The sequence below is a fragment of the Oncorhynchus keta genome, chromosome 33 (assembly GCF_023373465.1).
Source record: "Oncorhynchus keta strain PuntledgeMale-10-30-2019 chromosome 33, Oket_V2, whole genome shotgun sequence".
NCBI lineage: Eukaryota > Metazoa > Chordata > Actinopteri > Salmoniformes > Salmonidae > Oncorhynchus > Oncorhynchus keta.
The window spans coordinates 8,548,144-8,575,457 of NC_068453.1; the positions used below are offsets into that span (position 1 = coordinate 8,548,144).

At 42.8% G+C, this 27,314-nt stretch overlaps 2 protein-coding genes across 2 annotated transcripts; both read right to left on the reverse strand.

Annotated features, from left to right (window-relative positions):
- Positions 1-1,307: 1,307 nt before the first annotated feature.
- Positions 1,308-16,665, reverse strand: LOC118366157 (lamina-associated polypeptide 2-like). Its single transcript, XM_035748605.2, has 6 exons — positions 16,017-16,665; positions 8,458-8,575; positions 7,943-8,086; positions 7,597-7,706; positions 2,601-2,704; positions 1,308-2,389 (listed from the first exon to the last, which is right to left on the reverse strand). Exons 1-6 carry the CDS (start codon positions 16,245-16,247, stop codon positions 2,026-2,028), a joined length of 1,071 nt encoding a protein of 356 aa, XP_035604498.1. The 5' UTR covers positions 16,248-16,665; the 3' UTR covers positions 1,308-2,025.
- Positions 16,666-16,800: 135 nt separating this feature from the next.
- On the reverse strand, positions 16,801-26,719 carry LOC118366158 (serine-threonine kinase receptor-associated protein-like). Its single transcript, XM_035748606.2, has 9 exons — positions 26,191-26,719; positions 25,784-25,919; positions 22,508-22,589; positions 22,233-22,305; positions 22,048-22,147; positions 21,562-21,699; positions 21,127-21,263; positions 19,468-19,617; positions 16,801-17,621 (listed from the first exon to the last, which is right to left on the reverse strand). Exons 1-9 carry the CDS (start codon positions 26,300-26,302, stop codon positions 17,554-17,556), a joined length of 996 nt encoding a protein of 331 aa, XP_035604499.1. The 5' UTR covers positions 26,303-26,719; the 3' UTR covers positions 16,801-17,553.
- Positions 26,720-27,314: the final 595 nt, after the last annotated feature.

Consider the following 27,314-nt stretch of genomic DNA (forward strand, 5'->3'; position numbering starts at 1 on the left):
CACTCCAAATGTGGTCTTTGGACTTTTCACAATAGTCCCTAGAGTTTGAGAAAATAACATTGAAGCATTCAAAGATGTCCACACTATACCAGCAGGATACACTAATATGCTAAAATATGCAAAGGATTCTTGCTCCTATGCTTCTTCTCATGAACCACATGACACCAAACTTGCAATGTAAGCCCGTGGAACGTCTTAACTTAGTTTGAGAAAAGCTAAGGGATTGGTCAAAAGGTGGCTCAGTTATTGACAAATCAGTCCCTAAAATGAGATGAATTGAATTTGGTATTATCTTTAAAAAAAACAACAATGTAAAGCTAATGCTCAAAACCTGCAATCTTTTCCTCATGAACCATGCATGAGATTCACTCCAGATTTTGTATTTAGACTCATATCAGTCTAATGGCTTTGAGAATGATTAGTTGTTGCATTCGTTGTCAGCCACGCTACAGCACTAGATGGCATCATATCACACTAGGGCTAGAACTGAACCGATGGACATTGGGCAATGAAATTTGGTTTGTAAACCTTGTGTATACATCCCTTAAAAAGCTGTGCGAATATTAAAAAGTCACTGCAACCTTAAATGGCTGCAGCAGAGCAATTGGTGGCACTATAGATGTCATTGTCACTAGTGGCGCCACAGGATACTAGTGCCATAACTATTGCTCAAGTGGACATGGTCTAATGCAAATTAATGTACGATTTCAATTATAAAGACACACAATGTGAAATATCGTTATTAGTATAATCACATATTGTTGCCAAGTAGATGGGCCGAACGTGGTGAAAAGTGGAGATTTCTTTTGGAAAATTAGAAAACAGAAGTCCTGCCGCTTGCACAGTCAAAGTATCACATCGGAGAGTGTATTGAAGCACATACCAACAGACTTAAATCATTTAGACAAATATTTACACTAATGCTGAAAATATTTAACTAAACATTTAATTTGAACATAAACCATTAGTCAAATTGACCCCAGGATTGGTATATAAACTCAATACATTAAGTAATGATTACCTGCTGCACTCAAAGATAATCAATCTACAGTGCTAGGCTAAACTTCACTTGCATCCTCCTTGTGGTATGGAGAGAAACTTGGTAACTGATCGCACATGAAGATTGTTTCTACATGACCGAGCACTTGCTCTGTTATCCAACAAATCTTGGTTTTTTTCTGTCATGCTGTGAACTCCGTTCATTGCTGCTCGCGGCTATTATTTGTTTTGTTTTTACTCTTTGCTGTAGTGTCCTTGTTTTTTTAGAACGGTGCTTTGTTTCAAGTAAAATAAAAATCTAAGACAAATTATCCTTACATATTACAGTTTTATTGAGAAGATATTCCATTATTTATTACAATGAATACATTATTAATTTGGCAACACAGACAATTTCAATTTTAAAAAACGGGGCGGGGGCATATAAGAGCTATATGTGTGCATGAGTTTTAAGAATCCCCGTCTCACACGTACGCTGTATAGATGGTTCGATCAAGAAAAAAAAATGATTACAATTTGTTGAAATTTTTTCATAGTAACTGCATTCGATTACAGCGACAGCATTACAAAAGCAAACCGCGTGAAACACAGACACAGGCAAATTCTCTCTCACGCAAATGCAATCATACGACTACACCATAAAAACACATAAAACAAAAAAAAATAGACCACAAAGCAAGTTCACATAATTTGCAAGCCACTGTTTCGGTGTATGTACGTTATCTGGAGATGAGTGGTGCGACTGGCTTTCTCTCAGCCTCGCAGGCTCAGATGGGGAAAGGACAGACAAACAAACAGAAGACGGTATTGTCATTTCAGAATGAGAAGCGGTGGTCATCTTCAAGGTTCAATATGTCATTATTGGACATTGTCGTCTCCAGGAGGCGTTGACAAAGACTAGGCTACCGTACCAGACCATTTAACCAATTATAAATGACAGAAACAGGGGAAGGAAAAAAATACAAGAATGCCAAGGAAGTGAGGGACGATGACATTGAAAATAGTGGCAGCAACATTATGCTGCCTTCACTTGCGGACCTCACTGCCACTGGTCTGCATGGAATCTGAAGACCCTCCAAAGGGGGCCATAGCGTTGGTCTCCATGGTCTGGTAGACGAAGAATATGAAGCCAGCTACAACGCTGAGGAGCAGCAGCTTCAGCCAGACAGGCAGGCCACGGGGTGGTGCTACGGCCTTGCAAGCAGGGGGCCCCACTGACGTTACCAGCCTGGTAGAAGGGGGCAGGGTGGTGACTCTGTGGACGGCGGCGGTGCGGCTCTCCGTGTAGGAAGAGTTAGAGGCAGAGCGCAGGAGGGTCTCATCTGTCCACAGGTCACCAGACTTTAGGGGCCTGCCGGCTGCACCTCGGATGGGCCGTCGACAGGTGGCGCTAGAGGGACAGGAAAGGTAGAACGTTGAGTTTCATGGTAACATTTCACACATGAGTTGCCATCAGGCAAGTATTACGATCAAGCTCTTAACAAATTAGTTACAGGACACCGCTTTACAGGAATGACAAGACTGTGGGTGGCAGTCTGCCAGATATAGCAATGTTTTATTGAAGTAGTTTATGTTGATAGAATAATGTGCGTGTGTCTTACTTGATTCCTGTTGGAGTGTTGGTCTCGTAGGGGAACATCTCCTTCAGGATATCCTTCTCATCCGCCCTGCTGGGTGTCTGCTCACCAGCTGCTATCTTCTCCACCTGCAACACACATTTTAGTACACTTTCTTTAGACGTTGAAGCTGACGGAGCGATTAAGGTGAGGATGAGACATTGTTCCATTTGCATGTTACAAAGTCACTGCCACATTCACATATGGTATTATTTTTTGTAAAAGGCTAGAGGGTGTGTACACCTAAGAACCACTAGGTGGCCCTGTTGCAGTCCTCTTCCCATGTGACCGTACAAGTCTTGAGTCTTTCACTCCCCTCACTTCAGCTGGCATTTAAGCAGCTGTACTAGTAGACAGACAGCTGTGCGCCACACACACACACTACAGTAGCTCCATTCATAATTGTCACCCATTTGTTTACAATCACCCCATCTATGAGGAAAAAAAAACGTGAGACCACTTTCACTCCACCACAACACAATTAAATTAACCTTAAAGTTCCCAATCCCGGGTGCCACCACAACAAACCACTGTGAGAAAAACAGAACTCTATTTGAGAACAACTATTGTGAAAAGACTGTATACCAGAGTAAAGCGATTGGACAGCGTGTCAAACTTGGCAGAGAGAGATGATAGGGATTCCATTTGTTCCTTCAGGACTTGAGATGGAGATGAGGGGGTGTGTGAGACGTGGCTCACAGACCTGACGGCGAAGGAGGCAAAGGGGTCACTTTCAGACAAATGAGGTAGTGAGGAAGGCTTGGTTACTAGGAGCGGGCTGACTTCCTGCGGTACCCCCTTTAATATGGAGAGGGTAAGTAACACGCTGGGTCAGTATCCTATACTCGTAGAGTTGGGCCATCTCTTAGACACGTACATTACAAATCCAGTGAGCAATATTACAGTAGTGGGCATCTTAAGAGGACAATGTGATTAAGAACATATACTATTGCTCTGTCCTACCGGAGCATGGACACTTGGTGCAGGTTACTGAGATGACCACAGATACGGATTAGGAATATCAGTTATAGAAGAAGTTGGTTGATATACATACAGACCCAGGAGAGACTGACGGCAAGAGAGTGAGACCAAAACGAATATCCAGTGATCAGGGCACTGAGGAAATTGTGAAGATTGAAAATCAGACAAAACACCCAATACAGAGTGATGTCCCAAGTACTACAGCAGGTGAGAGATGTCCCACACCTCTAAAAGAGAAGTATTGAGTAGGGAGGTTGGCTCATGACTGGGAGCTTAATCAGTCAGAGTGAGAGGAAGACCGACATCCTCCTCACAGCACAGCTAGAATAGAAGAGAATGGATTTATTTTTTCACAGAGGGAAAAGAACAGCTGTGGCTTTCGAATTAGATAAACAAAACACACAAGACTGATACAAACATTACACAAGCAACACAATCACAAACATTTATTTTTTAAGTGGATGAAAAGGTCTTTGGTCTTGGTGGCAGAGAGAAATCTTCCAGGACGTTCTCCTTACACCAGAGGTCAAACTTGTCCACTGAATTGAAACAGTCGAGATGTTTTGCCTTGTGCTGCACTCACCCGTTTACACAAGGTAGGCATTGTTCCCAAACCCATCCAAACTCAGTTTGAAGTAGATCAAATCATCCAACCATGTTCAGTTAACCAAATCAGGCTGGCATCAAAGGTATTCCCATTGGAACCAAACATTGACATGTAGCTCATCCCGTTTAATACAGAGACTAGCTAGAACTATAGAAGAGCGGTGAGCATACCTTCCAGAGTTCCTCTACGACCAGCCCCCCCCCCCCCACTTCCTCTCTTCCTTTTTGGTTTCCGCCATCTCTTGCCACACCTCATTTGGCTTCCTCTAGGGTGTCAACCCATTCTGAGTGGGTGAAAACACGGTTTAGTGATGATCTTTCACTTCCTTATTTTATAAAAATACATTTTACCAAGACAAATATGATTCTTCATGTTCTGAATCATTCAGTGGGGTCTTTTTTGGATTTCATAAACGGTTGACAGAGTGGTGCCACTTTCTCACAGGAACTTGAGGATTTTGCATGTTGTGGTGGTAGTCTGCAAAGACGTTTCTGAGAGTCGCAAAAAGCTAAATTAGCATGAACCAAGCTAAATTAAATATAAAAGGCATTGAAAATGCTTGTTTTTGTGAGAAATAGTCTGTCATGTCTCAAAATCGATATCCATCTTACCTCTATTGTTTTATGTCCTCTGGATTCAGAAGAAAGATGAGTTCAACGGTGAACCTGTCAGTTTAGCCTCAATTCTCGCAATTCAACCAGCCTAGCTGAAGCAATGCTATTTTCCTGTTTTTCTAAAAACCACTTTCTGTCTCTGGCCTACATTGATTTAGTCATCCTAATACGGTAAAAACGACAACTTTTGAACAGATTATGACAGAGAGATGAGTTTGGACTATTGGTTTTTCTTAGAGGAGCATCTACACAATTAACATAAATCTCCCGATTAGTCAAAAGATGTGTTTTTGATTGGACACCCCACTTCCTCCATCTGCCTGCCCTCCAGAACACCAGGTGTCACAGGATGGCCAAGATAAAACCCAAGCCACGGCCGGTTCTCCCCGCTTCCTTCACCTCCCCAACAAACATTTACCCTGCACACACCCACAATGGACATTTATCATTGGCACAGCGTAAATAAATAAAGGTTTTATTACAGTTCCATTCACTTCTCACTCCCCCCTGCTGCACCACTATGGACATTCGCCAACTGACTCTTCCCCTGCCCCCACCACCCAACAGTCATTTATGATTGCTACAGTTGTAAATGTGTTTATATTATTTTTCATATTTTCTCATTCACCCTCTTAAAAAAAAAAAAAAAGGATTTTAACCCAGAGCGCAGCAGCATTCACATTCAGGGGGAAGGCTTGGTCAGGGACAGACTGGGGGTAAGACACAGTTGAGACTTTAGAGTACTAGACTAAATAGCCAAAGTTCCAGGTGGGTGGGTGGGTGACTCTTCAACATTAAGGTTCGGCAATAAGACAAATATATGCGCAAAATGGCACAGTCCCACATATCTTACTATGACTAAGACACCACAGTGACTACGTGATCATTAGCCATGTACACCCATTGAACAACTTCCAATATCAATCCGTGCCATGATCAACAACAACAGTTCATAGCGACAGTGAGTGACCACAGAGAACCCCACCGCCTGAGCTGGGAACCTCGGTACCGGAGTCAGTCTGGGTGAGGGAGACTCAGCCTTGGCTGTTAGGACATCTTGATGGATAGTCCTAGTGGACTGGGCCCTGCAGTAAGGGAGAGGGCTTAGAGCTCGGCTTGTCTGCCGATATAGGCTTAGGTTCCTTAGGGACTTCTTGGAACATGACAGAGGGGGAGAGAGGCGAAAGGAAGTTAAATAGAGGGAAGACCGACAAATGGATCAGAGGGAAGTTTACTCAGGACATCACAAACTCACTAGAAGCGGAGGTGCCTTTGGACCTTGCCTCTCTGGGAGGGGGAAGAAGGTGAGACCTGCCACCTGTGCAGTGTTCATGGTTGACTATAGCTGAGGAAGACCGTGGCAGCAGGTGGTGTGGTGAAAGGGAGGACACACCCACCCACACGAGAGTAGCTTCCCAAACATATATTAAAAAGTGGATGTTTAGAACCCAGTGAATTAAGACATTAGTCAAAGCCTTACTTTGTGAGACTGCTCAACTAATTGTATACTACATCTCATTTACTTATACGCAGCTTTTAGCTGCAGATGTGTACAATTCCAAATAAACCTTAAATATATATAACATGACTAACACTATCCACAAAAAAAGGTGATTATCAAGCTAAACACTACTCCATCGCACCACAAGCCTAGTGAGATGGATAGGCTTAGTGTATATTACAGAATCATCGCTTGCAGGAACCATCTGGTCGACTATGAGAGGATCTTCTCGATGGTCTCTTTATATTCAACACAGGATGCTCTTCCTCAAGATCATCATCATCCTCATGAGCATAGATCTAAACACACACACACACTTCTCAGAACACCGACCTTCCACCTCTTCTCGAACATACCTTACAAAGCAAAGTCCACAACTTCAGTGAGTAAAGTTGGCAGTCCACAAACATGCTTTAAAGGGATGGTTTGATATTTTTCCAATGAAGCCCATCGACTTCCGCAGACTCCAATGAACTCTGGGATATCATTCTGATGTCTATATGTCCAGTATGTAAGAAGTTAAAAGGTGCGAGACAAAACTAACTCGTTAGCTCATGACTGGAAATGCACAGGAACAGCTACCTCGGGGTAGTAGATAAAGGGCTTAATTTCCAAAATCTCTTTAATGTGGTTGTAATATCCACATGAGACAGGCAGCTTCAGTTGAGAAGGTTACCATCTGGTAGGTTCAGGATTTCAACACCAGATGGCACCAACACCTCCCAAAATATCAGGAAAAAAGGAGGAGAGAAGTAAATATTTAAAAAACACTCAAACGATAGGTTTTGTATAGGAGTTGGGAGAATAATGAGTATGCTCTTGCAAGGAAAGAATGAAAGAGGGAGAGAGGGAGTCAAAGAGACAGAAAATAGTGGACTAGAGGCACCCAGTGGCAAAGAGAAAACAAGCTAATCCAAGTCAATTGGCCGGTCCTGAAATCAAAACCTGCTGCACAAACTACCAGCAGACAGACACACAGAGGGTCCTTCAGACAGACATTTGGTGCTTTGTTTTCCACACACACGTAATTCCCACCCCTATAGGAGTCTCAAAGGACATATTTCCTCTCTCAATATTTGAGACAGGTTTAAAAATCAACCCCATAGCCTCTGTGACTACTAATCACAACTTGAGATATGCATGCTATTTAACTCATATTTCAACACAAGTCTGTATGGCGAGCTTTGAAGGAATAAACACAATGAGGCTGGCCTAGGGTGAGGATGTGCTTTTGTCCACTGATTAAATAAAGACAAAATAAAAAAAAGAGGGACTCACTCGGTTGTGCTGGCTGCTGCGGGTCCTGGTGGTGACTGGGGTCTTCCCTCTGCTTCTGACAGGTCTCTCCACCACGGGGACTGGCTCTGGTTCTGGGACTGTAGTCGTCTCTAAAACACATACACACCACACAATTTCCATCAATGTCATGCTGTCAGTCAGTCTATTAACCAACAAATCAAATCGCATGATTTGTATTATCCCAGAGGGCCAATTTGGTATGAAAGTAGGCATCTCAGAAAAAAAATATCTAATGTTTAATCTAATGTGTCAACTGCCAAGATTAATCCGTTTTGAATCTGTAATAACCTGGTCTAAGAGGTTGACTAAGTGTTACGTTTCTTACCTTCCTCCTTGTCGCTGTAGTGGTACGAGTCAGAGTTGCCGTTGCGGTCTACCTGAGTGATGACCACCGGTAGAGCAACGGCCTCAGGAGGACCATGGTCCAACAGCTTCTGGAGCCTTCTCTCATACAGCTTACGGGTTGAGGCTGCCATGACAAGACATTCAAATAAAAATCAATGGAACTTTCTGAATCTCTTCTCATACGGTCTATGGGTGGAGGCTGCCAAAATTTCAGACATTATTCAAATGAATTCAACACAACTTTATTGATAAGCAAATGAAGACCGCAACAATAATGGCCATTATTAAAATAAATGCAATACATAGAAGGCATTCTATGTCTGGACCAAAGTAGTAGTTTTATTTACCTGGTCGGGATTCAAGAGCCCATCACAATTAAATACATATTCCACCTACCATATAACCAACAGGCAATTATAGACTCGGTAACACAGAATGAACCCAATGTTTTCTAAAAACAAAGCCCCTGGCAAATGTACTAGCAGACTGACTCACCCACGATGGGTCCTGCGTTGACTCCATACTTGAGCAGCTCGTCCTTCAGGCCCTCACTGGTCAGCTCAGTCACATCCAGGTCCTCAAGCCGAGGCTTGTCTGTTTTCCTCGTGGCTTTCTGTGAAAGAAGGACCACAGAGGTCAGATTGATGCAACATGAAGTGTTAAGGCCTACCACCCATCACAGAAGGATGACTTTGAATTGGAACGGCCATTCTAGTTATCATATTTCTTTGAGTTGTTTTTAAATGTACTTCAAATGAAAAGGGTTGGATTCAATTTGTGCTGGAGCTCACCAAAACACAAATCCAAAGAAGCAAAGCAAAGAAATCCATTTTGTGCTACTGAACATCACAGGGTATAACATTTGAAATCCACAAACTGAAATGTCCAAAAAACCTCTGTAACTCTGCAGTGTGTGAGTGTGTGAGAGAGAGAGAGAGTTGACTAATCTTTAGATTAGTGTTTTCTTTACCCAGCTCCTTAGGCTGCTTCTGCCAGCAACACCACAGATGTTAAACGCCTTAAAAAGGTTTCTAATCACACACTAATTATCAGCAGAGCTAGTTTAACACCCTCTCCTGACCTAAACCATCATTATTGATCAACACTAAACAAACAACCAGAGAGCAAACAGAGCGGTATACTACGAAGCATTTTTTATTACTTATTGTTAATGCCATCTTTGGTGTTCTTATCAATCAATGCACAAGCACCTTTGTCCTTCCATCTATGGAGCAGCTTGTTGCGTTGTGGGCATAGAAGGGTGTTGACTGTTAAACTCATGGATACACTGGCAATGGCTGCCAGTCTTGAATGGGAACTGCCATCTATGGTTGGTTGCGGCTGGCAGTTTGCCATTCGCAAAAGTCAGAATATAATAGCGCGAAAAACAGTTTGGAAAGCAAATACTGTCATAATTATTCTTTTTTTTTTGTATAATTTGTCTCTTTTACACTGAACAAAAATATACAACGCAACATGTAAAGTGTTGGTCCCATGTGTCATGAGCTGAAAAAAATGCCAGAATGTTCCATCTGCAAAAAAAAGCTTATTTCATTTTGTACAGAAATTTGTCCACATCCCTGTTAGTGAGCATGTCTCATTTGCCAAGATTAGAAGTTGATTGAACAGCATGATCATTACACATGTGCACCTTGTGCTGGGGACAATAAAATACAATAAAATACCACTTTAAAATGTGCTGTGTGACAAAACTGCACAATGCCACAGATGTCTGAAGTTGAGGGAGCGTGCAATTGGCATGCTGACTGCAGGAATGTCCACAAGCGCTGTTGCCAGAGCATTGAATGTTAATTTCTCTACCATAAGCTGCCTCCAATATCATTTCAGTACGTCCAACAGGCCTCACAACCACAGACCACATTTAACCCCGCCAGCTTAGGACCTCCACATGCGGCTTCTTCCCCTGCGGGATTGTCTGAGGGGGGTGGGGGGGTTGCTGAGGAGTATCTCTGTATTAAAGCCCTTTTGTGGGGGGAAAACTAACTCTGATTGGCTGGGCCTGGCTGCCAAGTGGGTGGGCCTATGCCCTGCAAGGCCCATCCATGGCTGTACCTCTGCCCAGTCATGTGAAATCCATAGATTATGGCCTAATGATTGATTTCAATTGACTGATTTCCTTATATGAACTGTAACTCAGTAAAAACCTTTGAAATTTGAGCATGTTGCATTAATAGTTCTGTTCAGTATAATTCATAAAATATTTAATTAGTCCTCTTCCTCAAATGAAGGGGATGATGACCAACTTTGCTAGAGGAAGGGTACCGAATTTCATTGGTCCTCAACCTTGTGGCTCAGACATTTCATTAATGATAAATGGAGTTAGCCTGCCCTGGAGCAGGTTAGTTCGGAAGGATTTGTTGGAGTAGAAATGTACCTGGCTAAAAAGGTGAGCCACTTTCATGGAACCAGTTGACCAAAGTTAACTCCTCAAACCTGATTCGTAGTATAGGGCTCAGGTTCAATCCCCTTCAACCAGGCTGCAGAGAATTTATCCACTCTGCTGACAAGTATTTCTCTAGAATGGAAAAACATTCTAGCCATTCTGTTCAGTCCCAGAAACTGATGGTTTGTACCAGACCCAGAACACACTACCAAGCGGCGGTTTGAAAACGTGTAATTGGATTTGATACTCTGATTAGTTAGAGATAATCCGATCGCTGATGACTTTGTTTTGTATAACAACTCATTTTGATGTCATCACAAACAACTTTTGATGGCAGTCTCAGACTGAAGTATACAGCAGTGGAAGAATTCAGTTTGAGTCGTCAGACAAGATATACCGGCAGTCACCTAGTATTAGTTTTTAGTGAGAGTCTTCCTCCACAGAGGTTGATGATTGTAGTTGTTCACAGCCAAAGGGTATTTTCCCCCTTGACCTAGGCTGTGCAACCGTATCGAACCACTCCGTCCCCCATCACTTTCTGTGCATTTGTTACTCTGATTCATATTTCTTAACAGCTAGAATAAAAGCCCTGCATCTATTTGAACAAATATGTCATATATACTGTGTGTACGTACACACACACACACACACACACACACACGTATGTAAGGGTTGTCCCCGACAAAAAAAAAATATTGGGTCGGCTGAAAGTGCTCTTTCGACCAATTGTTTGGTCGACATTTTTAAACGTGTACATTTCTATACATAGACACACCCCAGTGTTTCAATAGAATCAACTCCATGCATTGAGCTTGTCTGATGTTTTAAGCTCACGGCTGGATGAGATAAGACATATGCCTCAAGAGGGTGTCAGAGTTCTAGATAACCTGACCCAACTATTCTCTTCCTGCTGGCTTTCGCAGATTCTGCCATTACTCTCCTGAAGTTGCTGGTAATAGACTACACGAGGAGTCAGCAGCCTGTCATGTGGAATGCCAATATATCTTACCATTTCTCCCAATCTGTGTGCCAGTTTTTGTTTTCATATGCAAATATTTGTGAAACAGATACATTTCATTTATAATAACTTCTTCAAAATGATTGTCATGTGGTTAAATAAAATTCTATCCAAATCTAAAATTGTACAAATGTAAAAAGGAACTTCTATTGCTATTGCTAATTATAGACAAAAAGCCCACATAAAGCCAAAAAATAAAAACATTGCAGCCTGCAGATAAAAAAGGATATCCTGATAATAAAATATCTTATAAATCACATTGTTGCAGACAGTCCAGTCCATGTGTATCCAAACTTGAAACATCAACTAACGTCTGTCCTGAAGCTTGAAACACCGTATAAAATATTCTGGGCCCTCAGTTTCCAACGCCAGTGAGCGCAGGACAGTAACAGACACATCTGCAGGCTATTTGCACAAATGTTAAGAAACAGTGATATTGCAGAAGCAAACATATGCAGGACACAGACAAATGTAGGGTAAACCAATTGCATTTAACCTACATGACAACATAACATGTAGCCTAGCCGTGTCTACATACTGCATTGGGGGAAAACAATCTGTGTTTTAACCATAAAATAACATACAGCTATTATTTAGCTTCTCAGTGATCATGCAACACCGCACATCATTGAAATTTGCCAGAGTAGCCTGTTGTGCCTTGTGCTTAAAGTTGCAAATGCGCATAATGTATGGATGTTTAGCTATCAGGAAGTCCAGAGACCCCGGCTACGCAGCTACTCTGTTTGCTCTTCAGTCTAGAATATTTTTGTTTGAAGCAAACCACCCTGCATACCACTGCTGGTTTGCATCTGAAGCTAATCAGGGCTGGTCCTGGTCAGTCCCTGGATGGGAGACCAGATGCTGCTGGAAGTGGTGTTGGAGGGCCAGTAGGAGGCACTCTTTCCTCTGGTCTAAAAAAAAAATATTCCAATGCCCCGGGCAGTGATTGGGGACACTGCCCTGTGTAGGGTGCAGTCTTTCGGATGGGACGTTAAACGGGTGTCCTGACTCTCTGAGGTCATTAAAGATCCCATGGCACTTATCGTAGGAGTGTTAACCCCGGTGTCCTGGCTAAATTACCAATCTGGCCCTCAAACAACATCACGGTTACCTAATAATCCCCCTCCTCTCCCCTGTAACTATTCCCCAGGTCGTTGCTGCAAATGAGAACGTGTTCTCAGTCAACTTACCTGGTGAGACAACAGATAAATAAATGATAATATAGCACACCATCCGATGGGCTTTGGATTCAACTCGATGCTAAAACCGGTACTGACGGTAAGACAATTTATTATATAAAGCACTCCGGCCTAATTTGTTTTGGCATACTCCCCAGCCGATAACAAATCCAATTCCTTACCATCTCTGCCATGGTCAGTTTAACGTGCAAGAGTTAGGAATACTCTGCCTGGCTGACTTACAATGACGCAAGCAAAAAAAGTGACAGGTATTAGGAAGTTCTATAACTACTTCTATGGTTCTTGTCACATTCCATTGGAACTCTGCCATGGTTCTCTTATCCATGGAACATTTGATGTAAGGCGAGAGAGGGAAAGAACCTCAAACAGACCGACAGAGAGGGGGATTTAGCAGCTATCAGTCTCCCACTAGCCTATATTAGACTCCTTACTGCGGGCCTCAGTAAAGTTGGAGCTGGATCTCAGCCCAGCAGAGCACATTTCATAATCACAGCATTCCAAGGAAGAAATAAGGAGGGGGAAGAAATAAGAAAACAGTTAGAGACTTCCCATTTGTTCCCATTTGTTCCCTCACTTTTCATCCGCTCTCTGACCACACACTTTAAAAGTGAAATCAAGGCACTGAGCGCATGGCTAGCCCCAAGGCCCAGACCATCCCCGTGCTTTAAGTTATGCGTTTGGCTACTTGCAGAAGGTTTGTAGACTAGAGGTTTAAATGACATGGAATACAGATTGCATCAATGTATTGCAGAATAATATGGATTAATATAGTTCAGTCGCATGATCGCCTAGATGTCCAAAATGCTCTTTCTGACAAAGTGGTTGTTCCTACTCACAGAAATCAGCTTGGTGATGTAATATTGAAACTGACCATTTTATGTGGCTTTTGGGGGTAAACTATAACAAATTGCTAGGTTGTGAATTATGATGATGTGCATATGGTTAACCACCTTTATGGATGGTTATGTCAGACATGATAGTTTTCATATCTGTGGTCCTCATGATTACCGCTGCAAGCTGAAAACTCCTCAACTCCCAATGACAAACCATTCAACCTCAGTTGAACTAAACCCGCAGGAGAGAAAAACAGTACTTCACAGTTTTTTTTTATTATCCCAAAGGGTTTATTTTGATAGCTGCTATGAGTGAAAATGTGTGTTTAATGTTCTGAGTGTGCCAGTGGATGTTTGCCTCAAATGCTTCATGGTAAGCTATAAAATCACACAGACATGATTGGGAGTCAGGTGACTATATGAAAACATCAGGAAGAGTGCTGCTGCGATAGCATTTAAATCTAATGAAAGTGCTAGCCTACAGACTTGTCGCACACACAGTTAACCACACATCTGTTCAGGGATAGCCTGTGCACGCATTCCTCTCCCAGGGAAAGTATTTCCTCAATAAAGAGACCAAACCCAATAGGAAAATAGCCCCATCCTCCACACCAGTAGCCTTGATTTCCTTCAATCCCATTACCTATAACTTAATGCCATTTCCAGCACACTCAAAACTCCTTAAAGTTCCTTTCCTCTTCTCTGCATACCAAGGCTTTCCCCTAACATAAAACCTCTCCGGTCCAGTTCCATCCCTTCTATATATTCCACCCCTTATGACACTAGCTGCTTTTAGCAAAGCGTGTGTATTTTCATACACCATCGTTGCTTCCTATTGTATTGGGTTGCACAAAATCAGTTCGCAGGAAGTGAAATACAATTATATTTCTACTTAGTGTGCCAGTGGGCAGGATGGTTGGTCATTATGATGGGGAAAATAAGAAATTTCTAAAATAACGTATTATTAAAACAGACTTTCCAAACATGGGCCTGTTGTCTTTAGTCTCAAATTCCACCCGTCATAATGAGCAACCGTCCTGCCCACCGGCAACAGTAAGTTGAAATATAATTTTATTTAACTTCTAGCTTCCCGCGGACTGTGCCCTATAATCTCATTACATAGCCCTGGGTCTGAACTCCTCCCTATGCAACTGGGTCCTGGACTTCCTGACGGGCTGCCCCCAAGTGATGAATGTAAGCAACATTACCTCCTCGACACGGAGGCCCCAAAAGGGTGCATCCTCAGTCCTCTCTCCTGTATTCCCACGACTGCGTGGCCTCACAGTTCCAACTCCATCATCAAGACACGTCAGTAGAAGGCCTGATCACCAACAACGACAAGACAGCCTACAGGGAGGAGGTAGGCACTTGGATGGCGTGGCACCAGGTAAACAACCTGTCCCTCAATGTTGGCAAAACAAAGGAGCTGATTGTGGACTTCAGGAGGAACCAGGCTGGACACGCTCACATACTCATCAACGGGGCCGCAGTGAAGATGGTAAATAACTTCAAATTTCTCGGCGTACACATCTCAGAGAAGCTGAAATGGTCTTACCACACAGACTCTGTAGTGAAGGCGGCACAACAGCGATTCATCAACCTCAGGATGCTTAAGAAATTCGGCCTGCTCCCAGGGCCCCTCACAGTGTTCTACAGGAGCACCATCGAAAGCATACTGTCGGGTTGCATCACACCCTGGTACGGGAACTCCACCACTGCTGACCGCAAGGCTATTCAGAGGGTGATACATGCAGCCCAACACACACTGCCTGCTCGACAGGACACCTACAACACCAGGTGTCGCAGGAAGGCCAACAAGATCAGTGACACAAGCCACGCCCTGTTCTCCCTGCATCACTCACTCAGATGCAGTGACTGCATCATGACAAAAACAGAGATGGGTCAATAGTGCCTACCCTCAGACCATCAGGCTGCTGAATACCCACCACTAGTCAGCAACCCCCCCCATTGTTTTTATTACCATTTTCATTATTTTATTTCACTAGTCCTGCATGTTGGAGCTCAAAGCTCTTTAACCAGAAAAATTCACAGCTGTAATCAAATCATACTGCCACCTGCGCCGACCTTCCTGAAAGCCCTATGTTCTACTGTCTCAATATCGAGTTAGTGTCAGGACATTGAGTTAGTATCTCGAAACCTTGATTTACATAAGTCAATTTCGACTTAATATGGCCATGTTTACTTACATATCTTGTCATTTTCAAATAGTATTACACACACAATTGAGTGGCGAGGATGGTTTCCATAAGGAAGCATTCAGTAGTGACACTGGCAGATAGTTTAAGCGGGAAACTTTCAGCTGATTTGTAATACAATACAGCCAACATGTGTTTGTTTTTATATTTAAAAACGAGATGGAACTCGCTGTAATTGAAAAGATGGGAGATATAAAGTGTATGCATTTAAACATAAAATGTAATACCTAGAAGACCACATCAGAACGATAGTTTTTTTTTTTTTTAAAGGGAGTTTAAAACACGTTACAACACTTCTCTAGACATTTACTTGCAACATTCACACTGGAAACATTGTTACAAGAACATTGCCCGCGAGAAAGAAAAATCTTAAAAATAACTCACCCTGCCCGAGCGACTTTTGTTTAAGACTACCGGGACTGGAAACTCCTCGTCGCTGGAGAAGGCGTCTGTAGATGAGATCTTCTTGTTCTGCACGGTCAAGTTTTTCAGATACAGCTGCACATACACGTCCTTTCGCTGGTCTCCGGTCGGGAGAGCAACATTGTTGGCCAAAAGCTCGCTTTTGAGTTTATCTTTGGTGAGAACCGATGGGTCCTCCAGATATTCCGGCATGTTGCTCGCTATGAAAAAGCAACTCCGCCTCCGTAACAAAATGAAGTAACGTTATTTAGCGGGCTATGTTAGCTAACTGGCTAAGTAGCGCCTCTTGTTGGATTAAATCTGCGAAACTACCAGTGTACACAAACTTGATACTTCAAGCTTCCTGGAACAATTTTAGCACGTTAGCTTACTAGTTGTGGCGCCTCTTTTGTAAAAACTCTTCTCAGTAAAATGAAGAAGTGAAAGCTCTAAACACAAGACAGACCTCCCCTTTAAAGTACGTGGTCTTGGGCTATTATACCAATATCTGCTAGCTTGCTAGGACACCGGCCCTCTGCCAACATTGAAGGAACAAAAGCGGTGAGAATGGAACCATCTGTGTGTGTGAACCACTGCCCTGTGAAAACAGACACTATTGGACAAGAGAGGTAACATCGGGCTTTGCCATTGGTAAAGGGTACATGCACATTTTAGGCGTTTATGAGCTACCGAAATGCATAGAAATGATCTATTTTCCCTCTACTTACATTTCAAACGTTTGAGTCAAGTCATTTGCACAATTCACTGCAAAGCACTATCATTTAATTGATACAATAAGTTAGTCTTGCTACAACAAAAAGCTTTTTTTGTGCATAAAAAATAAAGTAATGTATGTCTCTCTTTATTTAAATTACATAACTGCAAAGTTGCAACCAAGGACAAAAATACAAAGCAAACAACTTAAGTAATTTTACTCTCTCGCCTGTGTGAGAACATTTCCCCATATACTAGTTTAGGGTACAAGTATGGACAAAATACCACTTTTACTGAATTTAAGATAATTGAATTGAGAAAATTAACATAATTTCTCAAAGATAGCGTCAGTTTCCCCCCCCCCCCTGTAACTATGTGTGTATTCCCTTATTGGAAAATGAAAATAAATCAGAGAACCAAATTGCCCCTGAAGTCAATACATTTTAAACAAAAATTGTTCACGGGGTCACAGTGTTGAACAGACAGACAGATCAGGGGAGACAGACTGAGCTGATCAGAGAGAAAGCAGGCAGCGATGAGCCTGATGCTCACAGGTCTACTACTTTCCTCTGGAGCTCAATCTCTGTGTGTGTGTGTTCTAATTTCAAATATAACCCATTTTGTGTGTGTAGATTTGTGTGTTGAGTCTGCCTGAACACGTGTGTAAATCGGGAGCTCAACTCCAGATCAGTTCCCGGTGAAGAGGAGGGGCTCAGGTCCTTGCTGGGGCTTGGTGTTCTGAAGAGACTGGAACACCCTGCTCTTCTCTTCACCTCCTTCTGCTCTCCTTTCTTTAATATCCATCTCAGGCCTTGATCTCAGGAGCAGCAGGAGTGCAGTATATTGTGTCAGAGTTCTCAGACACCAGCTCCTCTGTTGAGGAAAATAACATGACAAGTCAATGACATTTGCCTCTAGCTATTAGTGTGGCAGATCCATGGTTCGTCCCATTTCGGTTTCAAGCATCTTAACGAAGTCAGTGCTCCTTCCGATAAGTATTCAGACCCCTTAACTTTTTCCACATTTTGCTACGTTTACAATCTTATTCTAAAATGTATTTTTTTTAAATTGTCATCAATCTACACATAATATCCCATAATGACAAAGTGAAAACAGGTTTAGACATTTGTACATTTTTTTTTTTTAACTGACAGAAATAACATATTTACACAAGTATTCAGACCCTTTGCTATGAGGCTCGAAATTGAGCTCAGGTGCATCATGTTTTCATTGATACTCAGCAAACTGGATGCAGTCTATCCCAGTGCCATCCGTTTTGTCACCAAAGCCTCATATACCATCCACCACTGCGACCTGTATGTTCTCGTTGGCTGGCCCTCACTACATATTCGTAGGTAAAGCTCCGCCTTATCTCAGCTCACTGGTCACAATAACAACACCCACCCATAGTACGTGTTCCAGCAGGTATATCTCACTGGTCATCCCCAAAGCCAACACCCCCTTTGGCCGCATTTCCTTCCAGTTCTCTGCTGCCAATGACTGGAACGAATTGCAAAATAAATAAATAAAATAAAAAAAATTCGCTGAAGTCTTACATCTCCCTCACTAACTTTAAGCATCAGCTATCTGAGCAGCTCACCGATAGCTGCAGCTGTACACAGCCCATCTGTAAATAGCCCATCCAACTACCTACCTCATCCCCATATTGTTTTTAAATTGACCTTTTTTGCTCTTTTGCACACCAGTATTTCTACTTGCGAATCATCATCTGCACATCCATCACTCCAGTGTTAATTTGCTAAATTGTAATTACTTTGCTACTATGGCCTATTTATTGCCTTACCTCCTTGCTCCATTTGCACACACTGTATACAGATTTTTCTATTGTGTTATTGACTGTACTTTTGTTTATCCTATGTGTAACTCTTTGTTGTTTGTCGCACTGCTTTGCTTTATCTTGGCCAGGTCGCAGTTGTAAATGAGAACTTGTTCTCAACTAGCTTACCTGGTTAAATAAAGGTGAAATTTAAAAAATAAAATAATAATCCTTGAGATGTTTCTACAACTTGATTCTATTGATTGGACATGATTTGGAAAGGCACACACTTGTCTATATTAGATCCCACAGTTGACAGTGCATGTCAGAGTAAAAATCAAGCAATGAGGTCAAAGGATTGACCGGGGAGCTCCGAGACAGGATTGTGTTGAGGCACAGATCTGGGGAAGGGTACCAAAACATTTCTGCAGCAATGAAGGTCCCCAAGAACACAGTGGCCTGCATCATTCTTAAATGGAAGAAGTTTGGAACCACAAAGACTCTTCCTAGAGCTGGCCGCCCGGCCAAACTGAGTAATCAGGGGAGAAGGACCTTAGTCAGGGAGGCGACCAACAACCCGATGGTCACTCTGACAGAGCTCCAGAGTTCCTCTGTGGAGATGGGAGAACCTTCCAGAAGGACAACCATCTCTGCAGCGTGCCACCAAATCAGGCCTTTATGGTAGAGTGGCCAGACAGAAACCACTCCTCAGTAAAAGGCACGACAGCCCACTTGGAGTTTGTCCAAAGGCACCTAAATGACTCTCAGACCGATGAAAGCAAGATTTAACTCTAAGGCCTGAATGCCAATTGTCACGTCTGGAGGAAACCAGGCACCGCTCATCACATGGCCATGCCATATTACTTATACTTACCCAGTCATTTCAGATACTAAAGTTTCCAGGAATCCCTATTCATTTGGGATTAAGCAATTACAACTCACCAGGAAGGACACACTTCCACAGGCCATAGGTTTTGCCGACCGCAGTCTGCCACAGCCGGAGCGTACCGTCCTCAGAGCCACTGGCATACAGCTCCCCGTCTGGACTGAACCGCACACAGTGTACTGGCCCAAAGTGGCCCTTGTACGACTCTACAGGAGTGGAGAGAGCCACAGCAGTGTTAAACATGACCCTAAACATGTCCACACACAGGTTATAAAGCCATACATGTGAGGCAGCCACTATCGTCCAACAGTATGCGGTCAATGTCAGCGAGTTGGTTAGGATTGAGTGAGCATTCCCTTATATCATTCGGAAACTATTCAGACCCGTTGACTTTTTCCACATTTTGTTACATTAGAGCCTTATTCTAAAATGCATTACTTTTTTCTCATCAATCTACACACAGTGACAAAGCAAAAACTGATTTTTTTGAAATTTTGCAAATGTATTAAAAATAAAACGGAAATACATGATTCACTTAAAATAGGATTGTGTTGATGCACAGATCTGGGGAAGGGTAACAAAAAAAATCTGCAGCATTGAAGGTCCCCAAGAATACAGTGGCCTCTATCACTCTTAAATGGAAGAAGTTTGGAACCACCAACACTCTTCCTAGAGCTGGCCGCCCGGCCAAACTGAGCAATCGGGAGAGAAGGGCCTTGGTCAGGGAGGTCACTGACAGAGCTCCAGAGTTCCTCGGTGGAGATGGCTGTCCTTCTGGAAGGTTCTCCCATCTCTGCAGCACTCCACCAATCAGGCCTTTATGGTAGAGTGGCCAGACGGAAGCCACTGCTCAGTAAAAGGCATATGGCAGCCCGCTTGGAGTTTGCCAAAAGACACCTAAAGGACTCTCAGACCATGAGAAACAAGATTCTTTGGTGTGATGAAGCCAAGATTGAACTCTTTGGCCTGAATGCCAAGCGTCACGTCTGTAGGAAACCAGACACCATCCCTACAGTGAAGCCTGGTGGTGACAGCATCATGATGTGGGGATGTTTTTTAGCTGCAGGGACTGAGAGACAAGATCGAGGGAAAGTTCAACGGAGCACAGAGAGATCCTTGATAAAAACCTGCTCCAGAGCGATCAGGACATCATACTGGGGCAAAGGTTCACCTTCCAACAGGACAACGACCCTAGGCACACAGCAAAAACAACACACAAGTGGCTTCAGGACAAGTCTCAATGTCCTTGAGTGACCCAGCCAGAGACCAGACTTTAACTGTGCCGCAACGCTCCCCATCCAACATCACAGAGATTGAGAGGATCTGCCGAGAATAAATGGGAGAAACTCCCCAAATACAGGTGTGCCAAGCTTGTAGCGTCATACCCAAGAAGACTCGAGGCTGTAATCGCTGCCAAAGGTGCTTCAACAAAGTATTGAGTGAAGGGTATACTTATGTAAAAGTGATATTTACGTGTTTTTTAATTTATTTATAAATGTGCAAAAATGTATAAAAAACTGTTTTTGCTTTGTCATTATGGGCTGTTGTGTAGATTGATGAGGGGAAACAATTGAATCAATTTTAGAATGAGGCTATAACGTAACAAAATGTGGAAAAAGTCAAGAGGTCTGAATACTTTCCCGAATGCACTGCAAATTGGTGTGATTTTATATGACTCCTTGTGAATTTTTTTTGTAGTGTAAGCTGCTGCTTACCCAACTCCTCCTTGGTGCCGTAGTCAAATTTGTAGAGCTTGAAGTCATCTCCCCCGGCAACAAAGAAGTCCTTATCTGGATGCAGCGAGGCAGAGTGAATGGAGGCAGGGGCATCCACAGTCTTGATCATGTCAAGGCTAGGGAGAAACACAAGTCAGAGTAAGGAAACACACACAGCTTTTAGCACTAGCCATCAATATCAAATATGAGAGAAATCAAATTATAATGGACATCATATACTGTATGCTATGACTGCCCCTGAGGATTGGGTAGAAGTAGTCCCTAACCAATGATACAGGGTCAGATATTTTATCAGTCCCCTAATGATTTAGGCTAGGTTTGGTGGTGGGAAAATCTTATCTTAGATCTGTGGTTAGTGGCAATGTCTACCTCGAGCTATGCCCGAGGGCAATGCCTGAGTTTTCTGTATTGTACCTGAGGGCATTGTAGAACGCAATGGTCTTTCCATAGGTGATGACCAAAACTTCTCCGTCAGGGATGTACTCCATGCTGCTGACTGACATGTCGAAGGAGAGCTGCTTCACAACCTCAGTGGAATTCCTGTCCCACAGTCTACACAAGGGAACAGAGTGCGTATATAGCAATACCCATTTTAGATCAATAGATACAGTACCTTATTGATTGAAAAGTCATCAAGAAATGACAGCAAAAATCTAAGAGAGAGTGATGGCCAGACTTGTATGACCATAGTATGTTAATCACTTTTCAATGTTGATAATCACACACCGCCCTCCTGTGTTCATATTGGGCAGAGACTTTTTGCTGCAAAGGAAAATGACTGCAAATGCTTCCAAATGTTCCCAATAGTATATAAAAGGTGTGTGGTCATCCTATCAGCCTTTTGGCATCATAATAATATCCATGACAAATGTAGAACCAGGTAGATCAAAGAGCACTGACCGTACGGTTTTGTCATCAGCGGCAGAGAGGATCTGTGTGTCGTTGTTACACCACAGGGCTTTCTTTATGGCAGACGTGTGCCCTGTAATCTCTTGCGGTTCTGAGGGAAACAAAACACAATACATATCTAAACACAACCAAACGTTCACACAAACAATTAAACGAGGGGTTGCATTGGTACGAACCTGCTTCCGGTTTGTTGAGGTCGTAGATACGTATGATCTTGTCATTCCCTCCTGTTAACAGACAACTGCTATCCTGTCAGAGAGAAATAGAGGGGGAAGAAGTTGACTCAAATATCCAATACATGAAAGTCCCATAAGAATATCCCTAGAACAAAAAAGATAAGCAAGACATGTAAACAGGTTTACACTGTCATGACAGGGAGCATTTAAGTCCTCAATCTCATACATTTGACACATACAGTAAAACCCATATCAGTACCAAGTAACTGTAGTACCTGAGTAAAATTGACTGACTTGACAATGTGCTTGTGTGCCAGCGTGAGGACCTCATCTCCAGTCACGGCATCCCACACCTTCCTGAAGAGCAAATAGATATAGTCATCATCAGTATGTCAGCCAAGAAAAATAATACAGAAGCCTAGTTACCACTTGCCAGACATGCGTTTGCTTTCAACAACTGTTGTTGAAACGACAAATAAGTTGGCTAAAGCAGACAGACTAGTGCCTAGGCTAGGAGAGTAATAAGCTAATGTCTCTCAATGAACAATTTGAAGACAGGAAAGCTAAGGGCAGCAAAACCTGGACCCGTACAAATCAGCTGGGCTTGACAATCTGGACCCTCTATTTCTGAAACTATCCGCCGCCATTGTCGCAACCCCTATTACCAGCCTGTTCAACCTCTCTTTCATATCGTCTGAGATCCCCAAGGATTGGAAAGCTGCCGCAGTCATCGCCCTCTTCAAATGGGGAGACACCCTGGACCCAAATTGTTACAGACCTATATCCATCCTGCCCTGCCTATCTAAGGTCTTCGAAAGCCAAGTCAACAAACAGGTCAATGACCATCTCAAATCCCACCGTACCTTCTCCGCTGTGCAATCTGGTTTCCGAGCCGGTCATGGGTGCACCTCAGCCACGCTCAAGGTGGTATCGATAAAAGACAGTACTGTGCAGCCGTCTTCATCGACCTTGCCAAGGCTTTCGACTCTGTCAATCACCATATTCTTATCGGCAGACTCAGTAGCCTCGGTTTTCGGATGACTGCCTTGCCTGGCTCACCAATTACTTTGCAGACAGAGTTCAGTGTGTCAAATCGGTGGGCATGCTGTCCGGTCCTCTGGCAGTCTCTATGGGGGTGCTACAGGGTTCAATCCTCGGGCCGACTCTTTTCTCTGTATATATCAATGATGTTGCTCTTGCTGCGGGCGATTCCCTGATCCACCTCTACGCAGACGACACCATTCTATATACTTCCGGCCCGTCCTTGGACACTGTGCTATCTAACCTCCAAACGAGCTTCAATGCCATACAACACTCCTTCCGTGGCCTCCAACTGCTCTTAAACGCTAGTAAAACCAAATGCATGCTTTTCAACCGTTCACTGCCTGCACCCGCACGCCTGACCAGCATCACCACCCTGGATGGTTCCGACCTTGAATATGTGGACATCTATAAGTACCTAGGTGTCTGGCTAGACTGTAAACTCTCCTTCCAGACTCATATCAAACATCTCCAATCGAAAATCAAATCAAAAGTCTGCTTTCTATTCCGCAACAAAGCCTCCTTCACTCACGCCGCCAAACTTACCCTCGTAAAACTGACTATCCTACCGATCCTCGACTTTGGCGATGTCATCTACAAAATTGCTTCCAACACTCTACTCAGCAAACTGGATGCAGTTTATCACAGTGCCATCCGTTTTGTCACTAAAGCACCTTATACCACCCACCACTGCGACTTGTATGCTCTAGTCGGCTGGCCCTCGCTACATATTCGTCGCCAGACCCACTGGCTCCAGGTCATCTACAAGTCCATGCTAGGTAAAGCTCTGCCTTAGCTCAGTTCACTGGTCACGATGGCAACACCCATCCGTAGCACGCGCTCTCACTGATCATCCCTAAAGCCAACACCTCATTTGGCCACCTTTCGTTCCAGTTCTCTGCTGCCTGTGACTGGAACGAATTGCAAAAATAGCTGAAGTTGGAGACTTTTATCTCCCTCACCAACTTTAAACATCTGCTATCTGAGCAGCTAACCGATCGCTGCAGCTGTACAGTCCATCGGTAAACAGCCCACCCAATTTTACCTACCTCATCCCCATACTGTTTTTATTTATTTACTTTTCTGCTCTTTTTCACACCAATATCTCTACCTGTACATGACCATCTGATCATTTATCACTCCAGTGTTAATCTGCAAAATTGTAATTATTTGCCTACCTCCTTATGCCTTTTGCACACAATGTATATAGACTCCCCTTTTTTTCTACTGTGTTATTGACTTGTTAATTGTTTACTCCATGTGTAACTCTGTGTTGTCTGTTCACACTGCTATGCTTTCTTGGCCAGGTCGCAGTTGCAAATGAGAATTTGTTCTCAACTAGCCTACCTGGTTAAATAAAGGTGAAATAAAAATAAAAATAAAAACTTAACACTCATTCTGTTCTGAAGTACAGTATAGGATTATAGCCTGGTTCTGTACCATATGTGCTGCAGTCAACACTTATTTTTTTTAACCTTTATTTAACTAGGTCAGTTAAGAACAAATTCTGCCCTATGGGACTCCCAATCACCGGCAGTTGTGGTACAGCCTGGATTCGAACCAGGGTGTCTGTAGTGACGCCTCTAGCACTGGGATGCAGTGCCTTAGACCACTGGGCCACTCGGGAAACGTATAGAGCCCACCAGCTTGTAGTCCTAAAAATCAGAAATTGGTTGACATTTTCTACCTATTGTTCGTTCACCATTCCTATTGGGGAAATTAATGGGGTTTTGGGATATATGCTGAAATTAAGGTCTGAGGTTAACAGAGGCTTAGGCGATAGTTTTGTTCTATGAGAAAATATCAGTCAGTTACCCTGACCTTTATGAATTATAAAGCTTATGTGCTCAAAATAAGTCCGTTGCTAACAAGTCACTAACTTTTTACTTGTTTGGATTACATAAATGCTTCATAATTATCTCATAAGCCCTTGTTTACAGCAGACCTTATTTTCGGCGTTTACCCACCTAAAAACATTATTTTCCCCATAGGCGTTGGCCAATAAGCCATGGCAAAGTTAGCCTCCGTTATAGCCCGCAAACTCTAGTCGGCATTCTGCCTTCTCCTTACAGTTTTCAGCCAACAGCTGCGCCCACAACTGGCGAGTTAATCTTACAAACAAGTGTTTGGAGAATGCTAGATAGCCAATTCGTAAAGGTGGTCGCTGCTTGTCTTCCATCGGTTTCCCATAAAAGCAAGCACTGTAACATGGGTATATGGCCGTGCGGCAACACTAACCCTATCAAGGGGTATCAATTTAACCTTTTGTATTTTGAAAACTATTTCTTGCTGATATGAAAGCTAAGGTCCTTGTTCTTCCAAAACCGTACCGCAAGCGACATGTGTTAATGTTCAGATTGAGCGTTGCTGCTCTTAACAAAACGCCTTCGTCCAATGACTCCTATGTGTAATGGAGTCATGATCAAGGGCTAGCCTCCATTACTATTGCTGTCTATATTGTTGTCGTAACATGGTCATGGCCAGGCTATGTTGTAGGCCTAAATACATACGCAGTGAAGTCTGCAGCAGCAGTGGCTGCCTTGGTGGCTTCATTATTCAGAGTTGCCCCCCAGACAGCACCCTTGTGACCCAAGAACGTTCCGATCCAGTCCCCTGTGTCTCCCTGGCGCAACATGGGTTTGCCATCTACAAGAAGGAACATTCATAAGTGGTTAGTACATTCACACGTGGTTAGACAACTACAGTACCTCCAACTGTAGCACATACATAAGAAGTGAAATAGTCTGATGATCATTTTCAAAATACATCTATTCAATTCCCCTCTCTATTCTAACTCCCACCAGAGGAAAAGGTGTGATGGAACTTTGTTTACCTCTACTTTAAATTCAGTATTTTCTAAACAATTATCTATGGTTATCTACTACAATAAGGACTGTATCTAGCAAATATATCTTACCTTTGCAGGCACTGATGAGAAAATACCCGTATGGGGTGATTCCACTGAAGGCTAGATCCACCACAGGTCTTGTGTGGCCAGAGCAGGTGAGTGGTGTCTGTCTCATTGCCATGCTCACCTTTGTTTCAGACTGACTGGCTAATAAACAATACAAACTGTTAAATAATATCACCAAAAGTATGGAGCTAGTTAATGAATATAAATGACAGCTTGCAACTGGCTAGCTAATGTATGTAATGAGATTGCTAAAACTCTGGCTCGTGCTGAATAGCTAACGTTAGCTTCCAATGGAACCAAAGTTAGCTTGACAGACATTAGCTAGCCAACGATTCTAGATAGTTTGAAGATAACGCAACCAACGTTAACTAGATTTTATGAAAAAAAAAGAGAAGGAATTAAGCGAAGATATTGATGTTTCAGTGAAGGCAAAGGGCTTCTCTCCCAGCTAGGAAAGAGCGCTAATAGCTACAATATTGCAACTAACTAGCAACGTGCAGTTAACGGCCTTAGGTATTTAAATAATATTGTAAATATAGAAATACTTCCGGTATCACGAACGCTGACGTATTTTTCTAACTAAAAGTCCCAGATCTAAGTTAACGATCAAGACTCAAGATCATTGGTGGTACAATGAAATCATCTATAATTTTGCACTTTGTCAAATATTTTAAACGTGTCCACCAACTTTTTCGAATAATATTTGATTAATTACATTTAGACTCCAATTGATTGCTCATCCTGTCTGTATTTATCGGTATCATCAAGACTCATATTTTAACGTGCTACATTGAATATTATAATATTGTAAAATGTACAGAACTTATTGAGGGGACATGTGTAAAACTAGAGCACCAGGAGTGTGAGGGGTACAATTTGTGCAAAGCTCTTAGAGCTCTATGATGTTGAAAATAACATGTAGACTTGCCTTAGATGTTTTTGCCACACGCAGATTGTACATTTACATTTACATTTAAGTCATTTAGCAGACGCTCTTATCCAGAGCGACTTACAAATTGGTGCATTCACCTTATGACATCCAGGTACATGAAACATAGAGGCAGAAAGAGGGTTCTGGATTAAGGCCCCCAGGGTTCTAGTCTAGAAGCACACTTTCCACCAGTGGT

What these genes read in the sequence shown, in the direction of transcription:
- LOC118366157 (XM_035748605.2), bottom strand. Translation starts at nt 16,247, where the DNA reads ATGCCGGAATATCTGGAGGACCCATCGGTTCTCACCAAAGATAAACTC. An exon ending in CAACGCAGGACCCATCGTGG is followed by an intron (nt 8,087 to 8,457) that starts GTGAGTCAGTCT and finishes TTGTCATGGCAG; the next exon opens with CCTCAACCCGTAAGCTGTAT. An exon ending in CTACAGCGACAAGGAGGAAG is followed by an intron (nt 7,707 to 7,942) that starts GTAAGAAACGTA and finishes TATGTGTTTTAG; the next exon opens with AGACGACTACAGTCCCAGAA.
- LOC118366158 (XM_035748606.2), bottom strand. Translation starts at nt 26,302, where the DNA reads ATGGCAATGAGACAGACACCACTCACCTGCTCTGGCCACACAAGACCT. An exon ending in GCTGCTGCAGACTTCACTGC is followed by an intron (nt 22,590 to 25,783) that starts GTATGTATTTAG and finishes TTTGCTCTTCAG; the next exon opens with GAAGGTGTGGGATGCCGTGA. An exon ending in GCGTTCTACAATGCCCTCAG is followed by an intron (nt 21,264 to 21,561) that starts GTACAATACAGA and finishes GTTTCTCCCTAG; the next exon opens with CCTTGACATGATCAAGACTG.